Raw genomic sequence first — 26,393 nt, 5'->3', positions numbered from 1 at the left:
GACGGATTTGCGTTTATCGTCAAAGGAATGAGCGTTTCACAGAGCGTTACGCTGGAGCAGGATCGATTTGGAGGTGGAGGGTCCGTCATGGTTCGGTGTGTCACAGCATCATCGGACTGAGCTTGTTGTCATTGCAGACAATTACAACGCTGTGCGATACAGTGAAGACATCCTCCTCCCTCATGTGGTACCCTTCCTGTAGGCTCATCATGACATGACCCTCCAGCATGACAATGCCACCAGCCATACTATTCATTCTGTGCGTGATTTCCTGCAAGACAGGAATGTCAGTGTTCTGCCATGGCCAGCGGATAGCCTGGATCTCAATCCCATTGAGCACGTCTGGGACCTGTTGGATCGGAGGGTGAGGGCTAGGGCCATTCCCCCCAGAAATGCTTCACCAAATACTGACTGTTACTTTTGATTTTGACCCCCCCCTTTGTTCAGGGACACATTATTCCATTTCTGTTAGTCATATGTCTATGAAACTTGCTCAGTTTATGTCTCAGTTGTTGAGTCTTGTTATGTTCATACAAATATTTACTCATGTTAAGTTTGCTGAAAATAAACGCAGTTGACAGTGAGAGGATTTCTTTTTTTGCTGAGTTTATATATCCTAAATATATATCCTAAATATAGTTTCAACTTTGTGAACAAGGAGAGGCAGAGTTTGCTCTCTGAAAGGTTTCTTCAGTCATTGCCTGTATATTGGTCTCAAAACACTGGTTGGTCACGCAGTCTTTCTATTTCCCACACTCTATCTAGACAAGTCTCTCAGTCATATTGTTTGGCTACTTTTCACTCTCATATGCATCACAAATGCTATTGTAACATTTATATCAATGAATACCTGTCGCAGTAGTACAAATATTAGACTGCGATTGCATTGTTTGATACATTTTTTTTATTAATAAAGTGAACGGTGAAACTTACTGCCACCACACCCATTCTCCATTACTCTTTAGTGCATTTTGGAGGTCAGAGATTCCATTGCAGAGTAGTACGCAGCCTTGCTTGAGTTACAAAGTAAAGGTGACTTGAGAATAGAAATTACACATGGCACTGCCAAAGTACCAGATATTGGTACTGCTTTGTTTAATACTGGCAACTATATGCATACTGGGGTATAATGTCCAGCTAGAGGCAAATGAAGCTATGGCTCTGGGCTCATTCAACCAGAAATCTAATGAGGAGTATCTCTACAAAGTTCTTAACTTCAAGTACAAACTGCTTCAGGTGAGCTCGCCAGAGTTTCCCCTAAAATTGGGAGTGTATGCTGAACACACACCTTTTGGTTGTATTGTTATAGAAATTGTCTAAGGTTCTGCTGTTTGTGTTTTCCATTGGTCATGCTGTAATGATAATGGTTGTCAGGGATAGCTGTAGCCTACTGTATGTTGTTGTTAATTGCATGATTGTTACTGAGCCAATGAACTTTTTTTTGCCATTACAGATCATGATTGGAAAGGAATACATCTTGAATGCACGGATCAGACTAACCAATTGCAAAAAGGGAGAGGTGCAGAAAGATACTCCCTCTGGCACTGATAAAGCAATGGTAAAAACTAAGGTAAAGTGTTTATCGCTGCAAAGAATACTCAGTTATAATAGCACCAGACTAACACAGTAGCCTATAGGACAACATAATTAACAATATGTAACACCTTACTTGACACCCAGCATCATAACACGTTATGACACGGTCATAACCATGTCATAACAGCTGACATAACTTGTCATAAACTGTTATAATATGGTCATAACACTGTCATGACACATATTTAAATCTGTTGTGACATATATTGCGTTGTTTTATGGCTGGTTATGACACCTACATAAGAGTGTTAAAACCCCCAAAACCTACCACGGTAGTTATTTTATGGCTGCTTATGACACCTACATAAAGGTTTCAAAACCCACTAAACCTACCACACAAGACAAAACAATCCATTTACATTTTACATTTGAGTCATTTAGCAGACACTCTTATCCAGAGCGACTTCCATTACACCATAGTCTACTTTTCAACATTATGTTTATGTTATATAACATTTACTGAAATTGACCACATTAAATTATTATTGTAATTGCGCACACATTGATGTCAGACATGCACCTGCCCCAATGCTCTGTTGCTGATGACTGGGATGAATGCAGGAGAAGATTTCAGAAGCAGGGCAAGACACCCTTTTTTTGACTGATGACTGACATAACGGCATGTATGTGATAGGCCTATATGATTATGATGGTCATAAAGTGCATTTTCTTAGTTCAAGTAAAGTGGCACAGGATGGTCATAATGCTTCATGACAGTGTCATAAAGTGTATTTTCTACAAGTTATTTAAAATATGATGAAAAAAAACATGACTGTAAAGAATTCATTACAACAACAACAAAGGACTTAAGAAACACATTTTCAAACAAAAGGAAACTTCTTGGCAGGGAAAAAAGACATTTGAATAAATGTGGGTTTTCACACTCTTATGTAGGTGTCATAGCGAAACATAAAATAACGCAATATATGTCACAACAGGTGTAGATATATGGGTCATGACAGTGTTATGACCATAATATGACAGGTTATGACAAGTTATGTCAGCTGTTATGTCATATTATGACAGGGTTATGACTGTCATAACGTGTTATGAAGCTGGGTGTCAAGGAAAGTGTTAGTATGAAAGAATTATGTTTTAATGCATGTGTTGTGCATGTGTTGCATGCATGTGTTGTTTGCAAACTAATGTAAAATTAGTCCCTGAAGCATCAAAATGTTTAGTCATTCTCTGGTGACTGGTCTGAATTTGATTGTAGCCTAGCTAAGCTACTATTATTGTGTAAATGTCATTAAATTCCATAGTTTGGGTCTTGGGACTACAAATTATTTAATGTTCTAGATTATTGAAAATAAACTGCCTTATACTTTGTTTGGCCTCTATCTCTGTGAATACATTTGGTTACGTTTTTGTGTCAAAGGGTCATTTTGTGAGAGGGAAGCCCGGCCTGAAAGGAACCTCTGGCACCATTTTCCTTTGACCTTAGTGTTCAGTGATTGCAGATCTGTAAAACCCAGAGAGGTGTAAGCACTAAGGCGTAGTCTCCCCGAATGTTGTTATATTACCATATTGCTTGCGCCTATCCCGTTTTTATAGATCTGCAAACGCCAGGACCTTGGAGGTGGCGAAAAATAGTTTTCAGACCGGTCCAAAGAGCCACAGCTCCCACCGGAGGATGCTGTGTCCTGACATTCCGTCGCATACATCATTCATCAGAGGCACTTTGGGTGCAGCCATGCCGGCGCACCTTGCACATTTCGATGACGATTGGCACGATTTTAAGGAATTTGAACCGGTCTCAGAGCAGGGGACTCGGATGGACCGAGTAAATTTGGTTGTCGAGCAGGTGACAGGCGTTCTGAGGGTCCTTCCAGAGCTCAACAACAGCTTTTCGTGGCGAAATAAGCAGCTTCAAGTCCACGGAAGATCTGGTGAACGATTTCAACACCCAAACAGAGAACATTGCCCCTGTATACATTATCACCGAGGATACAACGTTAAGGAACGACGAGTGAGTATGCGAAGTGACTCCTGGCCAAAGTTAGTTTGTAACAACACCGTTCCTCCCTTGCAACATGCTATCACATGTCAATGTCGCGCCCTGCACAGTAACGTCCAACTCATACATGCTGTCACGAGTATTGATGGTTGATTCAAGCTGCCGACATTCAACATTGTATCAGATAAGCTTATGTCATATTTACACCTATTCGAGAATATTGCTATAGGCTTACAGCAATGCTACATTCATTTCACTAGAAGTTTACGTTTATAATTATGCTTTTTTTTCATGCATTATCGTTGCTATGCACATACTGTCAGTTGTGCTGATGACTTGTCAATAAGCAACATTAGCAATGGTCATGTGACTGCTCCATCAAACTAGATCTTAGAACTCACATAATCTCAGTTGACAACATATCAGTGCATGGTTTCCCAAATGTGCCTAACCAAGACATCCCACTAAACTCTAGATTAGAATGTTCACCCAAATACCCTTCCCTGGAGTTCAGAATAAATAGGACAATTCACATTTATCCCCTCCTAAAAGATGAAAGATTTGACTCATGCCTTGGGTAGAGATAGTTGATCACACTAATCTGTTTGTGGTTAATAAATAGTTTCCCCAATACTATGCTGTTTATAAATGATAGATTAGTTATTAATGTCTCACCCTTCGCCTTTTCACTATTCATAATACTGTCTTAAAGCGGTGCGACTGTAGCATTATCAACAGCCCAAACATATCGCACAGCTGGCAGATTAGTCCTCGTTACATCTTACTGCTTCCAAGTGCTGTGTCGTTATGACAAATATAACCACTTTTGACTATTATTAGAAGTTAGCTATCACTTCTCTACATGAGCTTTTGGTGTTAACTTTCATGTGTCTCTCGTCTCATTTCCCCCCACAGGATCTGGAATGCTCTCGCAGATAATTATGGTCATGTCATTGCAGTGGATCGGAAACAGTCTCGAACGCGCTCCCTCCATCTCCCCACTCTAAACCTCAAAGACAAACCAGTGAGTCAAGTTCTTGCTTCATAGAGGGCTCTTTCTTTGCCCCTTTCCTTTCATCTCCACTCTCTCTCTCTCTCTCTCTCTCGCTTTCTCCCTCTATCCCTATTCCCTACCCCTCTCCCTGCCCCTACCTTCCTGTCCAATCTGTTTATCGCTCAAATCTAAAATTCAGAATCCATTGTGCCAGGATTTAGTTTAGATTAAACCCCCTCCCCCTGACCTGTCAGAGGGTGGATGATGTAACACAGGAGCTGTCTGACGATGAGCTGAGGGAACAGATGGACATGCACACCATCATCGTCTCCTGCCTCAATGACGAACCCCTCTTCACCGCAGAACAGGTAGGGCTACCCACCAATTTACCAACCTACCAAACCCACAGCTCTGCCTGGAATAGCCCAAGACTGACCTGCACTTTATCAAAGATAGAATACAGTGTAGCAGAGCTGGGTATGAGGCTTGTGCCTGTTGCTTGAATGTGCTTCACATAGACAGATGACAGGTGGACTGAGCCTGTGTTTGTGTGTTAACCAGAGTTGGGGTCTATTCGATCGACATTTCCAGTCAATTCAGGAATACAATTTCATTCCAAGGATTGGAATTGCACCACATGGAGAAATGCTATATCCAATGCAACCGACAGGAATAGAAATGGAACTGATCCCAAATGTGTGGTGTTGCCGTGTGTACTGTAGGTTATTGAAGAGATAGAGGAGATGATGCAGGACTCTCCTGACCTGGGGGCAGAGCAGAACCACCCCTTTCAGTCAGACCTCTCCACGCTCTCTCTGGACATCCAGCGCCCCAGAACAAACCACAGCTATGAAGAGCGTGAGTATATCTCTGTCAGTTAGGTGTGTGTGTGTGTGAGTGTGTTTGTGTGTGTGCGCGTGTGTGTGTGTAAATGGTGGGAGGGGGAGGTTGAAAGTGTGTTTGCATTGTTATGCTACATTTCTGTGTGTGTGTGTGTGTGTGTGTGTGTGTGTGTGTGTGTGTGTGTGTGTGTGTGTGTGTGTGTGTGTGTGTGTGTGTGTGTGTGTGTGTGCAGGAGAGAGGGCCCTGTGTGTAGCAGAGGTGAATGAGCGGCTAGAGGAGGTGGAGATGGCCATCAGACATTACAGTGAGGAGCTGATTCAACACCTGGCCCTCAGGGACGAGCTGGACTTTGAAAAAGAGGTGAAGAACAGCTTCATCTCTATCCTGATAGATGTGCAGAACAGACAGAAGGAACACAGGGAACTTCTGAAGAAAAATAGAAAAGTCCCGCAGGGCCGACCAGAGAGAACACAAGCACTAGGATCAGTGAGTGACACCATCCATGCTGTGCGTGCACACACACAATTCCTGCTGATACACTGTTTTATGACATTGCTTAGTAACCTTTTAATGTATTCAAACCTTATACAACTTCTTTCTTGCTTGTACAGATGTCCCCCCGTATTACTATCTTGATACCTTATTACTTCACTCTTTTTACAAACTCATTTACTGGTTTATTGTTTTGGGGATATTGACTTTTTAAACCTTGCACATGGTTCCTCCTATTTTCATCTGCTTGTTTCCTGTTTGTGTGCCTCTTACTTCCCATTTCTCTACTTCACTTCCTTCCTCTCTAGCGCTTTAGCATGGTGGGGCTCTCCTCTGCCATTCAAAATGGCTTCCGGCAAACTTTTGGGAGTGGTGGGAGTGAAAGACAGGTGCCTATATTTCTCTCTTACGCTCTGTCTGTTGCCCTCTTCATTGGTGCTGTGTGTGTTTTTGTTGGTCAACTAGATGGTAATTGTACATGAAGTACAATTGGTAGGATTAAAACGATTTTTGTGGTAGTGGTAGAAGTTTAAAACATTTTACTTTACTATTTAAAGCAAAGCAGTTGCATATAGTCAAAGTTTAATGTAGTAAAATAATTATTTTGATTAACTACTATATCAACCATATTAATTTGGATTATGGGCAGTTAGATCACAAAAATGTCTCAACTACAGTTGTTGCGTGTGAAAACTAAAAGAAGAAAGACAAAGAACAAAGCGATCTTTTGTTAAAAGATGGGAATAAAAAGCAGGATCATGTGGACAACACTTATAGGAAAGCAAAGAAACTCTGAATCAATCATGCTGTGGGTTTCAGATAAATAGATGCACGATTTACATTTGTAAAATGTTTTGTGTGAAGGAAGTTTGATTTTAGGTGAATGATGATGTAATGATTAGAAAGTTGTAAGCTATTATTTTGGTAGAGAAATATCTAGTGGTGACAACTCTTTAAAAGTATTTGTGTGGTAGTTGATGAACTACAGTGCTTTTAGAACGTATTCACACCCCTTGACTTTTTCCATATTTTGTTGTGTTACAGCCTGAATTTTACATGGATTAAGTTTAGATTTTGTGTCACTGGCCTACACACATCACTAGTTACTCCACAATACTAACCTAAATGACAGAGTGTAAAGAACGAAGCCTGTACAGAATACAAATATTACAAAAAAAGAATCCTGTTTGCAATAAGGCACTAAAATAAAACTGCAAAACATGTGGCAAAGAAATTGACGGAGCTTGAAGAATTTAAAAAAGAATAATGTGCAACCCTGTGGCACCCCCATAGAGACTGCCAGAGGTCCGGACAACAGGCCCTCCGATTTGACACACTGAATTCTATCAGAGAAGTAGTTGGTGAACCAGGCGAGGCTGTCATTTGAGAAACCAAGACTATTGAGTCTGCCGATGAGGATGTGGTGATTGACAGAGTCGAAAGCTTTGGCCAGGTCAATGAATACGGCTGCACAGTATTGTTTCTTATCGATGGCGGTTAAGATATCGTTTAGGATCTTGAGCGTGGCTGAGGTGCACCCATGACCAGCTCTGAAACCAGATTGCATAGCGGAGAAGGTGCGGTGGGATTCGAAATGGTCGGTAATCTGTTTGTTGACTTGGCTTTCGAAGACCTTAGAAAGGCAGGGTAGGATAGATTTAGGTCTGTAGCAGTTTGGGTCAAGAGTGTCCCCCCCTTTGAAGAGGGGGATGACCGCAGCTGCTTTCCAATCTTTGGGAATCTCAGATGACACGAAAGAGAGGTTGAACAGGCTAGTAATAGGGGTTGCAACAATTTCGGCAGATCATTTTAGAAAGAAAGGGTCCAGATTGTCTAGCCCGGCTGATTTGTAGGGGTCCAGATTTTGCAGATCTTTCAGAACATCAGCTGACTGGATTTGGGAGAATGAGAAATGGGGAAGGCTTGGGCGAGTTGCTGTGGGGGGTGCAGTGCTGATGACCGGGGTAGGGGTAGCCAGGTGGAAAGCATGGCCAGCCGTAGAAAAATGCTTATTGAAATTCTCAATTATAGTGGATTTATCGGTGGTGACAGAGTTTCCTATCGTCAGTGTAGTGGGCAGCTGGGAGGAGGTGCTTTTATTCTCCATGGACTTTACAGTGTCCCAGAACTTTTTTGAGTTTGTGTTGCAGGAAGCAAATTTCTGCTTGAAAAAGCTAGCCGTGGCTTTTCTAACTGTCTGTGTAAATTGGTTTCTAACTTCCCTGAAAAGTTGCATATCACGGGGGCTGTTCGATGCTAATGCAGAATGCCACAGGATGTTTTTGTGTTGGTTAAGGGCAGTTAGGTCTGGAGAGAACCAAGGGCTATATCTGTTCCTGGTTCTAAATTTCTTGAATGGGGCATGCTTATTTAAGATGGTGAGGAAGGCATTTAAAAAAAATAACCAGGCATCCTCTACTGACGGGATGAGGTCAATATCCTTCCAGGATACCCGGGCCAGGTTGATTAGAAAGGCCTGCTCGCTGAAGTGTTTCAGGGAGTGTTTGACAGTGTTGAGTGGAGGTCGCTGACCCATTATGGATGCAGGCAATGAGGCAGTGATCGCTGAGATCTTGGTCGAAAACAGCAGAGGTGTATTTAGAGGGCAAGTTGGTTAGGATGATATCTATGAGGGTGCCCGTGTTTACGGCTTTGGGGTTGTACCTGGTAGGTTCATTGATCATTTGTGTGAGATTGAGGGCATCAAGCTTAGATTGTAGGATGGCTGGGGTGTTAAGCATGTCCCAGTTTAGGTCACCTAGCAGCACGAGCTCTGAAGATAGATGGGGGGCAATCAGTTCACATATGGTGTCCAGAGCACAGCTGGGGGCAGAGGGTGGTCTATAGCAGGCGGCAACGGTGAGAGACTTGTTTTTAGAGAGGTGGATTTTTAAAAGTAGAAGTTCAAATTGTTTGGGTACAGACCTGGATAGTAGGACAGAACTCTGCAGGCTATCTCTGCAGTAGATTGCAACACCGCCCCCTTTGGCTGTTCTATCTTGTCTGAAAATATTGTAGTTAGGGATGGAGATTTCAGAGTTTTTGGTGGTCTTCCTAAGCCAGGATTCAGACACAGCTAGGACATCCGGGTTGGCAGAGTGTGCTAAAGCAGTGAATAAAACAAACTTAGGGAGGAGGCTTCTAATGTTAACTTCTTGACGTTCCCCTAGGATAGGGGGCGCCACAGCGCATTTTGGAAAAAAATCGTTCCCATTTTCAACGGCCTACTAATCAAAGTCAGAAGCTAAGACATGCATATACTTATTTTATATGGATAGAAAACACCCTAAATTTTCTAAAACTGTTTGAATGGTGTCTGTGAGTATAACAGAACTCGTATGGCAGTCAAAACCCCGAGACCGATTGAACCAGGAAGTGGAAATCTGAATTGTGGACTCGACTTCACAGCCTTACCTATAAATCACAACGTAAAAAAATGAAAATTGAGCACTTTCCAGTGCTTCCACTAGATGTCCCCAGTCTTTACAAAGTGTTTTGAGGGTTCTACGGTAGAAACTCAGTGAAAGAGACGATGTGGCAATTGGTCACAGTCGGAGGGCCATGAGCATTGTGACGTTGGCGGCCGTGTCTGCCCCCACCTTTGGAAGTTTTTTGAAACACAATGAAATCGTCCCACTTGAATCTGATTGGCTTTCTTGTTGAAACAGGCCCTGACGATTTCTTGATACAACGTTTGACATGTTTGAACGACCCTAACTTACCGTAAACAGTCATTTTGCGTTAGACAGCTGCCGCCCACGGATCGACATTTGATTACAGCCTTAGGACGCGCTAACAAGAGGAAGCTAATGGAACATAAAGCATGGACTTTTTCGACCGAAAATACATTTGTCATGGACCTGGGACATCGGGAAGTGATTTCTGATGAAGACAACTAAAGGTGAGGGATTATTGGCGATATTATACAATATCAGATGTTACGTGCTCAAATGTTCAAAGATGGCGCCGAGCTAGGTTTTCGAGCTCAATTTCTGGGTATCGCATCCCATTTGATCTCAAAGTGTGATTACCCTGTAAAGTTAATTTAAAATCTGTTTTGACTGGTGTTTTCAAGAGATATTCATCTATAAATCTTAGATTGACAATATATATTAAAAAAATCGTTTTCGAATAGTAATTTATAAAATTGTAGCACTGTTTCCCGGGACGCATTATATGGGAAAATAGTTAGTCAACCTCAGGTGCCGATGTAAAATGCTGTTTTTATATAGAAATATGACCTTTATTGAACAAAAGATTGCATGCTGTGTGTAACATGATGTCCTAGGTGTGTCATCTGATGAAGTTTGTAAAAGGTTAGTGCTGCATTTAGCTGTTTTTTGGCTATATGTGATGCGTGTGCTTGGTTGGAAAATTCATATGATGCGATTTTTACAAAGTACTCCTCTAACATAATCTAATATTGTGCTTTTCCTGTAAAACCTTTTTGAAATCGGACAACGAGGGTCGATTCAAGAGAGGTGTATCTATAAAACGATATGAGACAGCCCTATATTTGAAAAAAAAAAAATATTGAATTTCGTTATGCTAATGTCGCTAGGAGTTTTCGCTGGAAAATGATCCCGCTAACGGGATGAGACATTCAAGTGAATGTGTTTTGTTTGTGTATGTAGTTCCGGTTAGAAGTTTGGACACACCTACTTTTTTTAAAAGGTACTTTGATACATTATGAATATGGTTTTCAGGTGAGGTTATCTATGAGATTATCTGTTTACTGTTGTGCGCATTCAGTTTGCCTACAAAATAGCTTTACACACATACCTCAATGGAATATTAAACTTTGTGTAACACAGAGCCGTAACAACATCAAAAACCAAAGCAACTGTCTGGTTAATTCAATAATAAATGTATATTATAACACTGTAGCAACAGTCCAGTTTTTGAAACCAAGGCTATTATGGTTACAGAAGTCATCAAAAGAGAGCGCCTGGGGAATAGGAGTGGAGCTAAGCCTGAAGCTCCCGATGCACAGTTCTGGTGCTGACGTTGCTTCCAGAAGCAGTTTGGAACTTGGTAGTGAGTGTTGCAACCGAGGACAGAGGATTTTTATGCGCTACGCACTTCAGCACTCGGCTGAGCCGTTTTTCGCGGCTGAGCCGTTGTTGTTCCTAGACGTTTCCACTTCACAATAACAGCACTTACAGTTGACCGGGCAGCTCTAGCAGGGCAGAAATTTGACGAATTGACTTGTTGGAAAGGTGACATCCTATAACGGTGCCGCATTGAAAGTCACTGAGCTCTTCATTCTACTGCCAATGTTTGTCTATGGAGATGGTATGGCTGTGTGCTCGATTTTATACACCTGTCAGCAACGGGTATGGCTGAAATAGCTGAATCCACTGATTTGAAGGGGTGTCCGCATACTTTTGGCCATGTAGCGTGTATTAACAAATTAGGGCACATAAGACACCTGTCTGATTCACGCTTGTCTGAGTGGACTTATCCATTGCAGAGGCCGCAGGGATGGCACACCAGTATCACCAGTAGTGCATTTACTGTTAATTCCCATCATTTCTAATCTACAATGTTTGTTTGGTTACGGTAATTTCTGTTAATGCACTCAACATATTATTATTATTACAGTCTTACTGTTGTCACAGTTGTCATTGTAGGAGTGGACACGTTTGCAGAGCACACAACCTAGGCTGTGAGAAAAAAGTTTTGGTTTATTTCATTCCATTTACAAGTTGTCAATTTATTAATTGTCTTTTGTTTGGAGCACTCCTGTCAATCTTGAGTAAAGGACACGCAACTGATTACGCATATAGAATTAGGACTAGTCTACTTCTTAGTCTGCGAGCAAATATAGGCCTATAATTGTGCCCATTTGAGGATCTAATACTATTTATGATTGTCTTAACTTACCATCACTGTGGAATTTCTGAAAGTTATTTTGTCTTCGCCTCAAGCAGCGAGTAGACAAAGTCTGTTTATACATCCATTGAAAATGATAGTTGTTCCTCAACACAGCCTATTTGAAAAATCTTTACAGCTCGCTCCCTTTCGATTACCACTCAGCATGAAAGGGGAAGAAATGTATTGCTCTGATCCGGTGGAAGCGTCATAAAATAGGTCTACCTGATTACTTCTTATCCCTTGCAAAATAGCCTGCAGCTGTGTCTGTCTGTCTAGAGCTCACTGGAGCTGAAAACTCTGAGGACCCAGAATATTTTATACAATGTTGCAAGTTTGCTAGCAGGAGCTTCAGGCCTGACCAAGTTAATACAATAGCTGACACAATGTTTTAAGTTCCTTGCAGACAGGTCATGCATAGACAATGTGATTTAGATTATATTTATTTTTATCAGGATACTTTCTACCTGCAGTTTGCAATGTTAAAAATGTTTGGCTTTATGTAGACTATTTTTACATATTGGCAATGGAAATCAAATTTACTTTTAGATTTGTATCATTTTCATTCAGATATAATTAAATTTACCACATAACATTGATTTTGAGATATAAAGACTTTATTATAAATTAAATTAAAATGTTCCATGAAAATGTGCATATGAAAATCATAACTGGCATGCAGATCTGTAGAAATGGTATGATAACTTGGCACTCCAAATGGAAAAGGTTGCCATCCGCTGGTGTAGCCTATTACCGGCAAATTCAGGAGCTTAACAGCCGAGGCAAATCTGCGAAAGCCAGCAGCAGCGGGCAACGGGAGGAGGAAGGTCGGGAACAGGTGTTTTTCTTCTGGTTAGGCTATATTGATCTCTGGCTCTCTCTTTAGTAATTTATGTGTCTTCATTTTTAATCGCAGTGCTTAAAGCATCAGACAAGCTCAGAAGCCTACATATAGTTGATTTTATTCAAACATAGGACGTGGAAAAATACAAGTAAATTTTTTCCGACCAATCAGACGACTCTTGGTCAACTAAGATTTGTTTTAGTCGGGGACAGCCCAACACTGTATGTAGAATAGATTTGTATGTAGACCTACTGATAGCTAGCTGTAAGTCTAGCTAATAAATTAACTCTTTAGGCTAAAAGTACATTTCCTGAAGTAAATGTGGTTTGTTTGCTAGCTTGTTTTAAAGTATGTATGGTTTTAAAATATGCTATAGTAGTGGTAGTGCCTGCGATAGTAATGGTGGTGACTGATTATAGTTGGAAAAGTAGGTAGATGAAAGCTAAAATAGTCTGAAAATATGGAAGTTGGCTTGGTGTATATAGCTTGAACAGTTCAAGAGTTACAATTATTGTTGGTGGGTATTATATGCTAATCTATGCTAATTTAAGTGGTTAAAATGTATAGTGCAGACCAAAGCTAGTGCGAACCAGAGCACACCCAGGGCCAGAGCTGTACCAGAGCTAGTGCAGACAAGAGCAGTAGATGTGGTCAGTAGTTGTGTGGTTGTGGTCAGTAGTTGTGTGGTTGTGGTCAGTGTCTAAACTACAGTTGTTGCATGTGAAAACTGAAAGAAGTGCAATGAGAAGCAGGGTTGCCAGGTCAAGCTTAAATTTCTAGCCCAATGACCTCTCAAAACCCGCCCAAAAGGCCTGAAAACTAGCCCAATACATTTTTTTACAGCAAGAGAGGAGTTGCCATACCTAGACAATAAACAATTTTTCCATAACATTATCGAGACAAGAAGGAATATCATACTAACTTGTAAAATTAGGGTTTCCTCAAAATAATAATTATTGCAAGCTATGACATGATGTGATAAAGAATAGGAATATGTGACAAGAGAAAAGATAATTCCGTTAGCTGTGGTATAGGGGCCATATTGTTATTATAAACTGTTTACCAACGTAATTAGAACAGTACAAAGTAATGTTTTGTCATACCGTTGGTATATGGTCTGATATACCACGGCTTTCAGCCAATCAGCATTCAGGGCTCGAACCAGGTTTATAATTCGAAATAAATCCCCTTTGTGCATGTGCATAACAATAGATAAATCCTACAGAAGCGTTTGAGTGATGAAAGTTGGACAGAGGATCTCGAAATCTCTGAGCAAGAAACACTTGGACGAACATAAAAAAACGAATGTTAGGCTCTTTTCTGGCAATTGGGCTGTTATTATGTGCCAGATGTTAAGACTACAAACTGTCATTGACTTGTCATTTCAATAGGCATAGGCTGTAGACTAAAATCTGGGTTTTTGATTCTAATTCAATTTTACCATAGTTTGCTGAGATAAAGGCAGGTAGCCTATAGCCCCTGAAAGGCCTACATCTCATTTCAGATAGTCTACAGTAGCCTAGACAAGATGTAGGCAAGATGTAAACTGAACGATTGAGCAGCTTGCTTAGTTCAAAGTAAGACACATTTATTCAACATGAATAGCGAGGCGATTTCGCAATAAGAAGTGCTTGTTTCCCCAATAGCCGGCTGGAATAGGCTACTGAGAATGGGGTCATAATTTCAATCACTGAATTAAATATTAATAACATATAAATGAACTTAATATGCTTGTCAACAACAGCCAGTGTTGATTTTTTTGAATGGGTTTTACCTGTAGCCTAATCTGACGATAGTTCATAATAACACAAGGCTACACCAACAAAGTTATAGGCTATTTATTAAATTGGTTTGCCAGCTCCACAAGCGGCACAAAGTCTACACAAGCGGCACAAATTGATTTGAAATGACTCCAGTGATATCGTCATTTCAACATTTCAACAAGATTTATTGTATCAAATGGTAGCCTACAATGTCATATACATTAATAGGTTTACTTGATGGCCAACAGAGGCAAATGTATAATTCTCCACATTTAGCCTAATGTCAGTTTCATTGAGGACTTTTCCCCGTAAAAAAGAACCAGGCGAGGGAGTTCCATAACTTCCTTTAAACATTTCTACTCGGGCAGCCCCTGAGACCCAAGAACTGAGCATGCATAAAGCACTTTGCTTGATACCTAAGCAGTCAACATTAGAATGCAGTTTAAACCATCTCCAAGCGGATTTATATAATGCGTTCTAGTGCGTTCCCAGTCATTTTCCAGTGCTTTGTCTCCATTATTTCTTGATGTTCATCAGTTCTAGAGTATTAATATGTTTTATGGAAAAAGGTTTGGAAATAGGTGTCTCCATAATGACAATCTAAATAGCCTACCTACAACTGGTAAAAAGTTGTCACAACGTACCCGCATGCTAGAGGTCGACCGATTTATGATTTTTCAACGCCGATACCGATTTATTGGAGGACCCCAAAAAAAGCCGATACCGATTAATCGGCCAATTTTTTTTTATTTATTTGTAATAATGACAATTACAACAATACTGAATGAACACTTATTTTAACTTAATATAATACATAAATACTATCAATTTAGCCTCAAATAAATAATGAAACATGTTTAAATAATGCAAAAACAAAGTGTTGGAGAAGAAAGTAAAAGTGCCATGCAAAAAAGCTAACGTTTAAGTTCCTTGCTCAGAACATGAGAACATATGAAAGCTGGTGGTTCCTTTTAACATGAGTCTTCAATATTCCCAGGTAAGAAGTTTTAGGTTGTATATATTATAGGAATTATAGGACTATTTCTCTCTATACGATTTGTATTTCATATACCTTTGACTATTGGATGTTCTTATAGGCACTTTAGTATTGCCAGTGTAACAGTATAGCTTCAGTCCCTCTCCTCGCTTCTACCTGGGCTCAAACCAGGAACACATCGACAACAGCCACCCTCGAAGCAGCGTTACCCATGCAGAGCAAGGGGAACAACTACTCCAAGTCTCAGAGCGAGTGACGTTTGAAACGCTATTAGCGCCCACCCGGCTAACTAGCTAGCCATTTCACATGGGTTACACCAGCCTAATCTTGGGAGTTGATAGGCTTGAAGTCATGAACAGCGCAATGCTTGAAGAATTGCGAAGGGCTGCTGGCAAAATGCACAAAAGTGCTGTTTGAATGAATGCTTATGAGCCTGCTGGTGCCTACCACCGCTCAGTCAGACTGCTCTATCAAATATCAAATCATAGACTTAATTATAATATAATAAACACACAGAAATACGAGCCTTAGGTCATTAATATGGTCAAATCCGGAAACTATCATCTCGAAAACAAAACGTTTATTTTTTTCAGTGAAATACGGAACCGTTCCGTAATGTATATAATGGGTGGCATCCCTAAGTCTAAATATTCCTGTTACATTGCACAACCTTCAATGTTATGTCATAATTACGTAAAATTCTGGCAAATTAGTTCGCAACGAGCCAGGCGGCCCAAACTGTTGCATATACCCTGACTCTGCGTGCAATGAACGTAAGAGAACTGACAATTTCACCTGGTTAATATTGCCTGCTAACCTGGATTTCTTTTAGCTAAATATACAGGTTTAAAAATATATACTTTTGTGTATTGATTTTAAGAAAGGCATTGGATGTTTATGGTTAGGTACAGTTGTGCAACGATTGTGATTTTTTCGCAAATGCGCTTTTGTTAAATCATCCCCCGTTTGGCGAAGTTGGCTGTCTTTGTTAGGAAGAAATAGTATTCACACAGTTCACAACAAGCCAGGTGGCCCAAACTGCTGCATATACCCTGACTCTGTTGCAGAGGTGACACACTTTCCCTAGTTAAAAGAAATTCATGTTAGCAGGCAATATTAACTAAATATGCAGGTTTAAAAATACACTGCTCAAAAAAATAAAGGGAACACTTAAACAACACATCCTAGATCTGAATGAAAGAAATAATCTTATTAAATACTTTTTTCTTTACATAGTTGAATGTGCTGACAACAAAATCACACAAAAATAATCAATGGAAATCCAATTTATCAACCCATGGAGGTCTGGATTTGGAGTCACACTCAAAATTAAAGTGGAAAACCACACTACAGGCTGATCCAACTTTGATGTACAGTCCTTAAAACAAGTCAAAATGAGGGTCAGTAGTGTGTGTGGCCTCCACGTGCCTGTATGACCTCCCTACAACGCCTGGGCATGCTTCTGATGAGGTGGCGGATGGTCTCCTGGGGAATCTCCTCCCAGACCTGGACTAAAGCATGATGTCCCAGATGTGCTCAATTGGATTCAGGTCTGGGGAACGGGCGGGCCAGTCCATAGCATCAATGCCTTCCTCTTGCAGGAACTGCTGACACACTCCAGCCACATGAGGTCTAGCATTGTCTTGCATTAGGAGGAACCCAGGGCCAACCGCACCAGCATATGGTCTCACCAGGGGTCTGAGGATCTCATCTCGGTACCTAATGGCGGTCAGGCTACCTCTGGCGAGCGTCTCCAGACTCTGTCACGTCTGTCACGTGCTCAGTGTGAACCTGCTTTCATCTGTGAAGAACACAGGGCGCCAGTGGCGAATTTGCCAATCTTGGTGTTCTCTAGCAAATGCCAAACGTCCTGCACGGTGTTGGGCTGTAAGCACAACCCCCACCTGTGGACGTCGGACCCTCATACCACCCTCATGGAGTCTGTTTCTGACCGTTTGAGCAGACACATGCACATTTGTGGCCTGCTGGAGGTCATTTTGCAGGGCTCTGGCAGTGCTCCTCCTGCTCCTCCTTGCACAAAGGCGGAGGTAGCAGTCCTGCTGCTGGGTTGTTGCCCTCCTCCACGTCTCCTGATGCACTGGCCTGTCTCCTGGTAGCGCCTCCATGCTCTGGACACTACGCTGACAGACACAGCAAACCTTCTTGCCACAGCTCGCATTGATGTGTCATCCTGGATGAGCTGCGCTACCTGAGCCACTTGTGTGGGTTGTAGACTCCGTCTCATGCTACCACTAGAGTGAAAGCACCGCCAGCATTCAAAAGTGACCAAAACATCAGCCAGGAAGCATAGGAACTGAGAAGTGGCCTGTGGTCACCCCCTGCAGAACCACTCCTTTATTGGGGGTGTCTTGCTTATTGCCTATAATTTCCACCTGTTGTCTATTCCATTTGCACAACTGCATGTGAAATTTATTGTCAATCAGTGTTGCTTCCTAAGTGGACAGTTTGATTTCACAGAAGTGTGATTGACTTGGAGTTACATTGTGTTGTTTAAGTATTCCCTTTATTTTTTTGAGCAGTATATATACTTGTGTATTGATTTTAAGAAAGACATTGATGTTTATGGTTAGGTACACGTTGGAGCAACGACAGTCCTTTTTCGCGAATGCGCACTGCATCGATTATATGCAACGCAGGACAGGCTAGATAAACTACTAATATCATCAACCATGTGTAGTTAACTAGTGATTATGATTGATTGATTGATTGTTTTTTATAAGATAAGTTTAATGCTAGCTAGCAACTTACCTTGGCTTGTTACTGCATTCGCGTAACAGGCAGGCTCCTCGTGGAGTGCAATGTAAAGCAGATGGTTAGAGCGTTGGACTAGTTAACCGTAAGGTTGCAAGATTGAATCCCCAAGCTGACAAGGTAAAAATCTGTCGTTCTGCCCCTTAACAAGGCAGTTAACCCACCGTTCCTAGGCCGTCATTGAAAATAAGAATGTGTTCTTAACTGACTTGCCTTAAAAAATATTATATCATTTTTGATTTTTTTTTATCGGCAAATCGGTGGCCAAAAATACCGATTACCGATTGTTATGAAAACTTGAAATCGTCCCTAATTAATCGGCCATTCCGATTAATTGGTCAACCTCTACTGCATGCTGCTCTCGCTCGTCTCGCTCACCTGACTCAGCCAATAACTGTAGTGCTCTCTCAACACACATACATACACCCCTCTGGCTCTCCCCACTACTCAATCACTCAGCAACAGCCTGTCTCACTGCCTGACAGTCAGGAGCAGGTCACAATGAAATATATATGTTTTAAGAGAAATGCTATGGCGGTTGCGGTGCAACTGTGAAATAGCCCAAAAACCTGCAACCCGTGAACAGTACATTTTCACCCACAACATCGTTTTCAAAGTAGCCCAATTTGGCCAGAAAACTGCGAACATGATGAGAAGTGATTGGGTGAAATATGAAGAGAGTGAACAGTGGCTGGTGTTTTCCAAGGCAGTTGTTGTTAGGTAACAGTTTCCTTTCCTGGTCCCTCCATGGCTAAAGCCAGTGTGAGAAACATGCTAATAAACATTTGTGCTTTGAAACTAAATAAATACTGCACCCACAGCACGCTAGACAGAGCAAGGAAAGTGTACTTCAAAACGTGATTCATTTTTATTGGAATATGCAGCTGTTGTTGGTAAGTAATGCACCGGCTAGCTTCTGACATTTACTAACTGCATCTATAAAGACAGCAGTTGATAGGTTCCTAAAACAGCTCTATCAATTGATTGGTAGATGCTATTGTAACGAGCATCGTTGTCACATCCTGACCATAGTAAGTTGTTATTTTCTATGGTAGAGTAGGTCAGGGCGTGACAGGGGGGTGTTTGTCTGTTTTTGTATTTCTATGTTCAGTTTCTAGTTTTGTATTTCTATGTTGGTGTTGTTTGGGTTGATCTCCAATTGGAGGCAGCTGATCCTCGTTACCTCTAATTGGAGGTCATATTTATGTTGATGTTTGTCCCACCTGTGTTTGTGGGTGATTCATTTTGAGTAGTGTGTTTTCCTCTCCGCGTCACGGTTTGTTGTTTTCGTTATTTCAAGTTTTGGTGTTTTGCATTACGTTTCATGGTTAACTAAAATATGTGGAACTACGAACACGCTGCGCTTTGGTCCGATCATTCAGACAGCCGTCACAGAATCACCCACCAAAAAAGGACCAAGTAGCGTGCCCAGAAGGAGCAGGGATCCTGGGCCAGGGAAAGGAGAGAATGGAGGACGTCCTGGACATGGGAGGAGGTAATGGCAGGGGACAAGACCCTGCCATGGAATCAGGTGGAGACAGCGAGGGAGGAACGGTGACATTACGAGGAGCTAGCCCAACGAAGGAAGCACGAGAGGCATCCCCCGCACACGGGAAGTTTGGCAGAGTCAGGATGGAGACCTGAGCCAACTCCCCGTGCTTACCGTGGGGAGCGAGTGACGGGGAAAGCACCGTGTTATGCGGTGATGCGCACTGTGTCGTCAGGGCACACTCACAGGCCGGTGCGATCTGTGCCCGCGCCTTGCATTAGTCGAGCTAGGTTGAGCATCCAGCCAGAACGGGTTGTGCCAGCTCTACGCTCGAGCTCTCCAGTGCGCCTCCACGGCCCAGTATATCCTGTTCCTGCTCCCCGCACTCGCCCTGAGGTGCGTGTTACTAGTCTGGCGCCTCCTATGCCAGCCCCACGCATCAGGCCTCCCCAGTCCGGAGCCTCCAGCGACGCTCCTCAGTCCGGAGCATCCAGCAACGCTCACAAGTACGGAGCCTCAAACGACGCTCCTCAGCCCGGAGCCTCCAGCGACGCTCCTCAGCTCGGAGCCTCCAGCGACGCTCCTCAGCCCGGAGCCTCTAGCGACGCTCATCAGTACGGAGCCTCCAGCGACGCTCATCAGTACGGAGCCTCCAGCGACGCTCATCAGTACGGAGCCTCCAGCGACGCTCATCAGTACGGAGCCTCCAGCGACGCTCCCCAGTCCGGAGCCTCCAGCGACGCTCCCCAGTCCGGAGCCTCCAGCGGCGGTCTGCAGCCCGGAGCCTTCAGCGGCGGTCTGCAGCCCGGAGCCTTCAGCGGCGGTCTGCTTCCCGGAGCCTTCAGCGGCGGCCTGCATCCGGGAGCCTTCAGCGGCGGCCTGCATCCGAGAGCCTTCAGCGGCGGCCTGCATCCGAGAGCCTTCAGCGGCGGCCTGCAGCCCAGAGCCTTCAGCGGCGGCCTGCAGCCCAGAGCCTTCAGCGGCGGCCTGCAGCCCAGAGCCTTCAGCGGCGGTCTGCAGCCCAGAGGACCGGCTGCCTCCAATTGGAGATCAACCCAAAAAACAACAACATAGAAATAGAAACCTAGAATATAACATAGAAATAGAAAACATAGAAAACCACCCAAAAACACCCCCTGTCACGCCCTGACCTACTCTACTATAGAAAATGACATCTTACAAGGGTCAGGACGTGACAGCTATTCCTAATCCGTTGCCAGATTTGAATAGCAGAGAAGTAGCCGAAGACGTCACACCCTCTAACTTTTTGTCTAAAGTTGTACAAATTTCAGATGTTTATAAAAATGTTACAGAAAATGTTGTTGAATCGGTTACTAAAACAACTTTTCAGAATAAGATATTTTTGTTCCGCGTTCAGATTTGAAAAGCAGAGAAGTAGAGGAAGATTTCATATGCTCTAACTTTTTGTAATAGTTGTTGACCGAGTGTATAAATTAGATGATTTGTGTAAAAAGTTGCATCGTTTCATTTACAGTGAATGGAAAGTTGGATTAGAGGATGTCAAAATGGGGCCTTTAGAATGTTGAGGAAATTGCCATGAAAGTGGATGGAAGACAAAAAATTATAAAATGTATAAAAAAGTATCAAATATATTTAAAAAAAAAAAGGTTGTCTACACGTTGTAATGTGTCCATGTCACGTCCTGGCCAGTATATAAGGTTAATTGTTTTGTAGTTTGGTCAGGGCGTGACAGAGGGTATTTGTTTTATGTGGTTCAGGGTGGTGTGTTTGTTCAAAGGGGGTGTTTGATTTAGTATTTCCGGGGTTTTGGTTTATAGTCTATGTTTATGTATTTCTATGTCTAGTCTGGTGAGTGTGTTTCTATGTTGGTTAATTGGGGTTGGGACTCTCAGTTGAAGGCAGGTGTTGTCTATCTGCCTTTGATTGAGAGTCCCATATATAAGGGTGTGTTTGTGTTTGTGATTGGTGGGTGATTGTTCTGTGTTCAGCCCTAGGCTTTGCCAGACTGTTTTGTTGTTCGTTCGTTTTTCATGTTTTGTTGTTTTGGAGTGTTCTTTTGATAGTTAAATAAAAGTCAAAATGAGCATACACGTACCTGCTGCATTTTGGTCCTCTTTCACCGACGACAACCGTGACAGTCCACTGTGTTTCTAGCTTGAACAGTGCTAAATAATAATAACAAAAAGTCTGAAGTACGACGAAGATTTAAAGTCTGGACTTTTGCTTCGCAAGTCCCACCTAAAAATGCTGATCCACCCAGCTTCACATTTCCATAAACTGAACATACATTACTCGCTGTCTCACCTCTCCATAGGAAATGGCTAAACATACCCCCCCCCCCCCCCCCCGCTGTATTTAAGGAGTCTTAACAAACATCACTATGTTAACTGCCTTTCTACAATGGTTGCCCACTTCTACTCTCATGGAGCAGCAATTGAACAATTGTATTTAGCATGTACAGTGCCTAGTGAAAGTCTTCACACCCCTTGCACAGTTTGCTAAATGTTCTGCCTTAAAATTACTACACAATTTCAATGTAAAGGAAAATTATAGAAAATGTTCTTAATTAATTAGAACACAAAACAAAGATGCCTTGATTGCATATGTCTTCACACACCATAGTTAATACTTGGTGGAAGAACTTTTGACAGCCATTACAACAGTGAGAGGAACATTGGTGTAAAGTTGGTAGGATCTCATTCAAAATGATTCACAGCTGTAATGGCTGCCAATGGTGGTTGCACCAAGTATTAACTATAGAGTGTGAAGACAAATGCAATCAAGACTGTTTTTTTATTGGTATTAATTGGAAAATGATCTATAATTCTTCTTTCACTCTGAAAATGTGGGATAGGCTGTGTAGATCAGTAGGAAAACAATATAACGTGGAATTGAATTAAGGCAGAAAAATGTGAAATGTGTACAAGGGGTGTCTACACTTTCACTAGGCACTGTACTTATACTCTCTATTTTTCTCTGTTGTTTCTACCCCATGGTCTCTCTTAGTATCTGACAACAGTCATTCCATATGAGAAGAAAGGAGGTCCTCCATCGGTGGAAGATCTTCAGATCCTTACCCAAAGTAAGTGGCACCTTAGTAAGTGGCACCTCTCAGGTGCAGAGCATTTATCCTCCACCCATCAAATGAATCTTGAATAAATACAAACATTTTGTGCTAGTTCAAGTACAGGGTACAGTTGTTTATCTAGTGTTATAGATGGTTGACATCCCGTGGTCAAATACATTCCTGGAATAAATATAATTTTCTGATTGGTTTGCGTTTCTGTTGCAGTCCTGCAAGCTATGAGAGACGACAGTGACAAGGTGCCCAGGCTTCTGACAGACTACATTCTCAAAGGTGAGTACACTCAGCCTCTCCCTATGTACATTTGAACATTAGTAGGCTATATTACAGGGATTTATGTGTTATTGGCGTACAGTTGTCTCTGCATTTTTTTGTAGAATTCAAGAGCATAACGGTTATTGATAACTCATGATTTTCATTAGGCTATTTTAAGCTAGGCTTTTCTACTGTTTAAGTTGTTGTGCCTTTTCTTTTGTGTGTATGGTACAGGGCAATTTACTGTTGAGTGATCTCCTTTTTCACTCTGGCACCCAGAGTGGCCAGTGAGCTTTAGTGTACTGTAACCGTACCCTGCCCTTGTGTCCTGTCACTGCCCCCACCCCCTCACTGTCACACTGCTGCTGTTTAGGGTATGGTAGACCCCATTGGCGCTCCCGTTGGTGTCACAAAGTTATCCCTGACCCATGACCTTGCTTTGCGTAACCCTTCACATCTTCAAGTGATCCCAAATGGACCTGATGGGTTCCCCTGAAACGCTCCCTGGGAATCATTGCTCTTACAACCATTGGAACCTATTTCTCTTTCTGGGCTCACTGAATACTAAATGGCTGTATTGGCATATTGTGTATTTTTGCCGTTGCTGTTTCAAGTGTGTTTGGATTCCTTGAGACTGTTTTCCTGATCAAACCTAGATAGATACAGGTACTTGGTTACTTTATTTCTCCAGTTTTACTATTTCATTCCTTTTTCTCCAACCAAGCCTGTTCTATTTCTTACTTTGTATTTTCCAGTAGTTGCCTAACTGGCATTCACACATAGTCTCAGCCATACTCATTAATATGTGTTTCCACAGTGCTTTGCCCAACAGAGACTGGAAGGACAATATGGACATTTTGGAAACGAGGTGAGGGATCTGGGTTCAGTGTCAACAAGCAAAATGAAGAGGACTCAGTCAGTGTATAAAAAATAAAAACATAAGCACACTTAATTTATTCTTTATGAGGCATGGTATTTTACCTCAAGTTGCTCCTTTTTGTGTAACACCCATAGATGTTTTATACCTCGTTCAGTTTTATTTTCTCTGTGTAGAGCATGGTGATTTCACAAACCTTGTGTATTTTACAACTTCAAGTATTGTTTTATTGTTTTTACTTTAAGTGCAGTGTAAAATACAGTACTCAAAGTCATAAGAAAGATACTCATACATTCTAGTGTAGCATCTACTGTATGTGGCTGATTTCAACAGCCTTTTGGACGATAGGGGGCCTTACTTTTTTGGCCCTGAAGTAAGATCGAAGCTACTCATATCCAAAGGATTGTGTTTTAATTTGATTAACCTAATCTGAAGGTCTCAGAAACGACTGAGCACTTGTAATATCAGGGATATGAAACATTTTAGGTTTGTTTAAAAGTGCTTAAATACATTTCATTAATAAAATAAACCTTGAACTAACTTGGCCTCCCTAAAAGCACTGCACATATATTTTTTTAGTCATAGCTAAATACTGTAGTAGTACCATTGTTGTCATACTTAGAAGGAATTGCAAAGGTAATGTGAACAGAACTGTAATTTATTACAGAGCACTGATGTGACTACTAGCTATGCATTTGAGTAAATAATGACTCACTGAAGCCCTGAATCAGAGGCACCATGCAGCCCAGACCTGGCCAGTCTATGAAGGCTGTGCACACAAGCTGGGCGTTATTATATTTCTATACACAAGAAATGAAGATGCCTTTGTATTTGCACATTTTTTTGTACATTTGTAAATGACTTATTTTTAACCAAATGCTATTATACTGAGCTACTTATCTGCTAAAAGTATAAAGTCAAATGTAAACCCAATTTAATCTGTTTTTGTTTCATTACTGAGTCAACTCGCTTTTTTTCTCTCCTTGCTCATACAGCATACTCCAGCTGTCCGTCAATGATAATGATATGGAACAACATAGACAACTTATTTAGTTATGCAACCCTGCATTTAACAGGCAGCCATGCTCTTTCAATGCCACTTTACTCTAATCCTCATTGGAAATCATGAAGCTAGTGTTATATTGAACACAAAACATAGACAAATAACTCATTTTTCCAACTCCAACTAGGAGAAAAACATTAGAAAGAGGACCAACGTATATGGATCCAATGGTTTGTGCAAATGTGAGAGAGATGGCTCCTTCAGTACCAGTGTCTTTCACTTCACCAGTAGGTCTATAGATACTTGAGGATAAGAGTAACTCACACGTGCGTATAATACTAAATCCATATTAAATCCAAATGGAGTTACATTTCAAGATAGGAAACTAATATTGATATCTGATATGATCCAATTCTCATCATGGACACACAAGGTAAACTGAGAAACTCATTCACTATTGCTAAATGGATGTAACGTTCGTCGTTATAGAGGGACCAAGGCGCAGCGGAGGTTTGGTTCATCATTTTTATTAGAACGGTGAACCAGCAAAACAATAAACGATACCACGAACGAACAGCTTCACAGGCTACGAATAGCAATGCAAATACAATTCCCCACGAACAGCGTGGGGGAAAATGAACTTAAATGAGATCCCAATCAGAGACAACTAGCGACAGCTGTCTCTGATTGGGAAGACAGAAACCAACATAGAAATACTCCCCAATAGAGCCAACACAAGGCTCCAACGCAAAACAGAAAACAAACACAGGAAAACCACCCAACATAAACCACCCTGACCCAAAACACCTGAGTTCACCCGGTCAGGGCGTGACAGTACCCCCCCCCTCAACGGTGCGTACTCCCGGCGCACCAAACTTAAGTCTATTAGGGGGGGGAATCCGGGTGGGCGCCTCACCCTCGGTGGAGGCTCTGGCCCCGGGCGTGTTCTCCCCCCCGCCTCCACCTTAGCCCTACCCCTCTGGCCCGGACTGGACCACTGTGGAGCGGCATGCCCAGGCTCTGGAGCGGAGCCGTCGCCCGGAACAGGATTGGGCACCGGTGGACCGGACCCGGGCCGTGCCGGACTGGGAACACGCACCACTGGTTTGGTGCGGGCAGCAGGGACGGGCCGGACAGGACTGGGGACACGCACCACTGACTTGGTGCGGGGAGCAGGGACGGGCCGGACAGGACTGGGGACACGCACCACTAACCTGGTGCGGGGAGCAGGAACGGGCCGGACAGGACTGGGAACACGCACCTCTGACTTGGTGCGGGGAGCAGGAACGGGCCGGACAGGACTGGGGACACGCACCACTAACCTGGTGCGGGGAGCAGGGACGGGCCGGACAGGACTGGGGACACGCACCACTAACCTGGTGCGGGGAGCAGGGACGGGCCGGACAGGACTGGGGACACGCACCACTAACCTGGTGCAGGGAGCAGGGACGGGCCGGACAGGACTGGGGACACGCACCACTGACTTGGTGCGGGGAGCAGGGACGGGCCGGACAGGACTGGGGACACGCACCACTAACCTGGTGCGGGGAGCAGGAACGGGCCGGACAGG

The 26,393-nt window shown here is 42.6% G+C and overlaps 1 protein-coding gene across 1 annotated transcript; it reads left to right on the top strand.

The window, feature by feature from the left end:
• Window positions 1-1,155: 1,155 nt before the first annotated feature.
• On the top strand, window positions 1,156-24,753 carry LOC115176991 (fasciculation and elongation protein zeta-2-like). The gene is made up of 10 exons (XM_029737417.1): window positions 1,156-1,236; window positions 3,429-3,565; window positions 4,469-4,577; window positions 4,802-4,915; window positions 5,270-5,405; window positions 5,623-5,876; window positions 6,191-6,271; window positions 22,610-22,685; window positions 22,896-22,961; window positions 23,761-24,753. The coding sequence occupies exons 1-10, from the start codon at window positions 1,156-1,158 to the stop codon at window positions 23,868-23,870; spliced, it is 1,164 nt and encodes a 387-aa protein (XP_029593277.1). The 3' UTR covers window positions 23,871-24,753.
• The last annotated feature ends 1,640 nt before the right edge of the window (window positions 24,754-26,393 follow it).

The sequence above is a fragment of the Salmo trutta genome, chromosome 37 (assembly GCF_901001165.1).
Source record: "Salmo trutta chromosome 37, fSalTru1.1, whole genome shotgun sequence".
Taxonomy (NCBI): Eukaryota; Metazoa; Chordata; class Actinopteri; order Salmoniformes; family Salmonidae; genus Salmo; species Salmo trutta.
The sequence above is the reverse complement of the archived record's forward strand: the minus strand, read 5'-3'. Positions and strand labels throughout refer to the sequence as shown.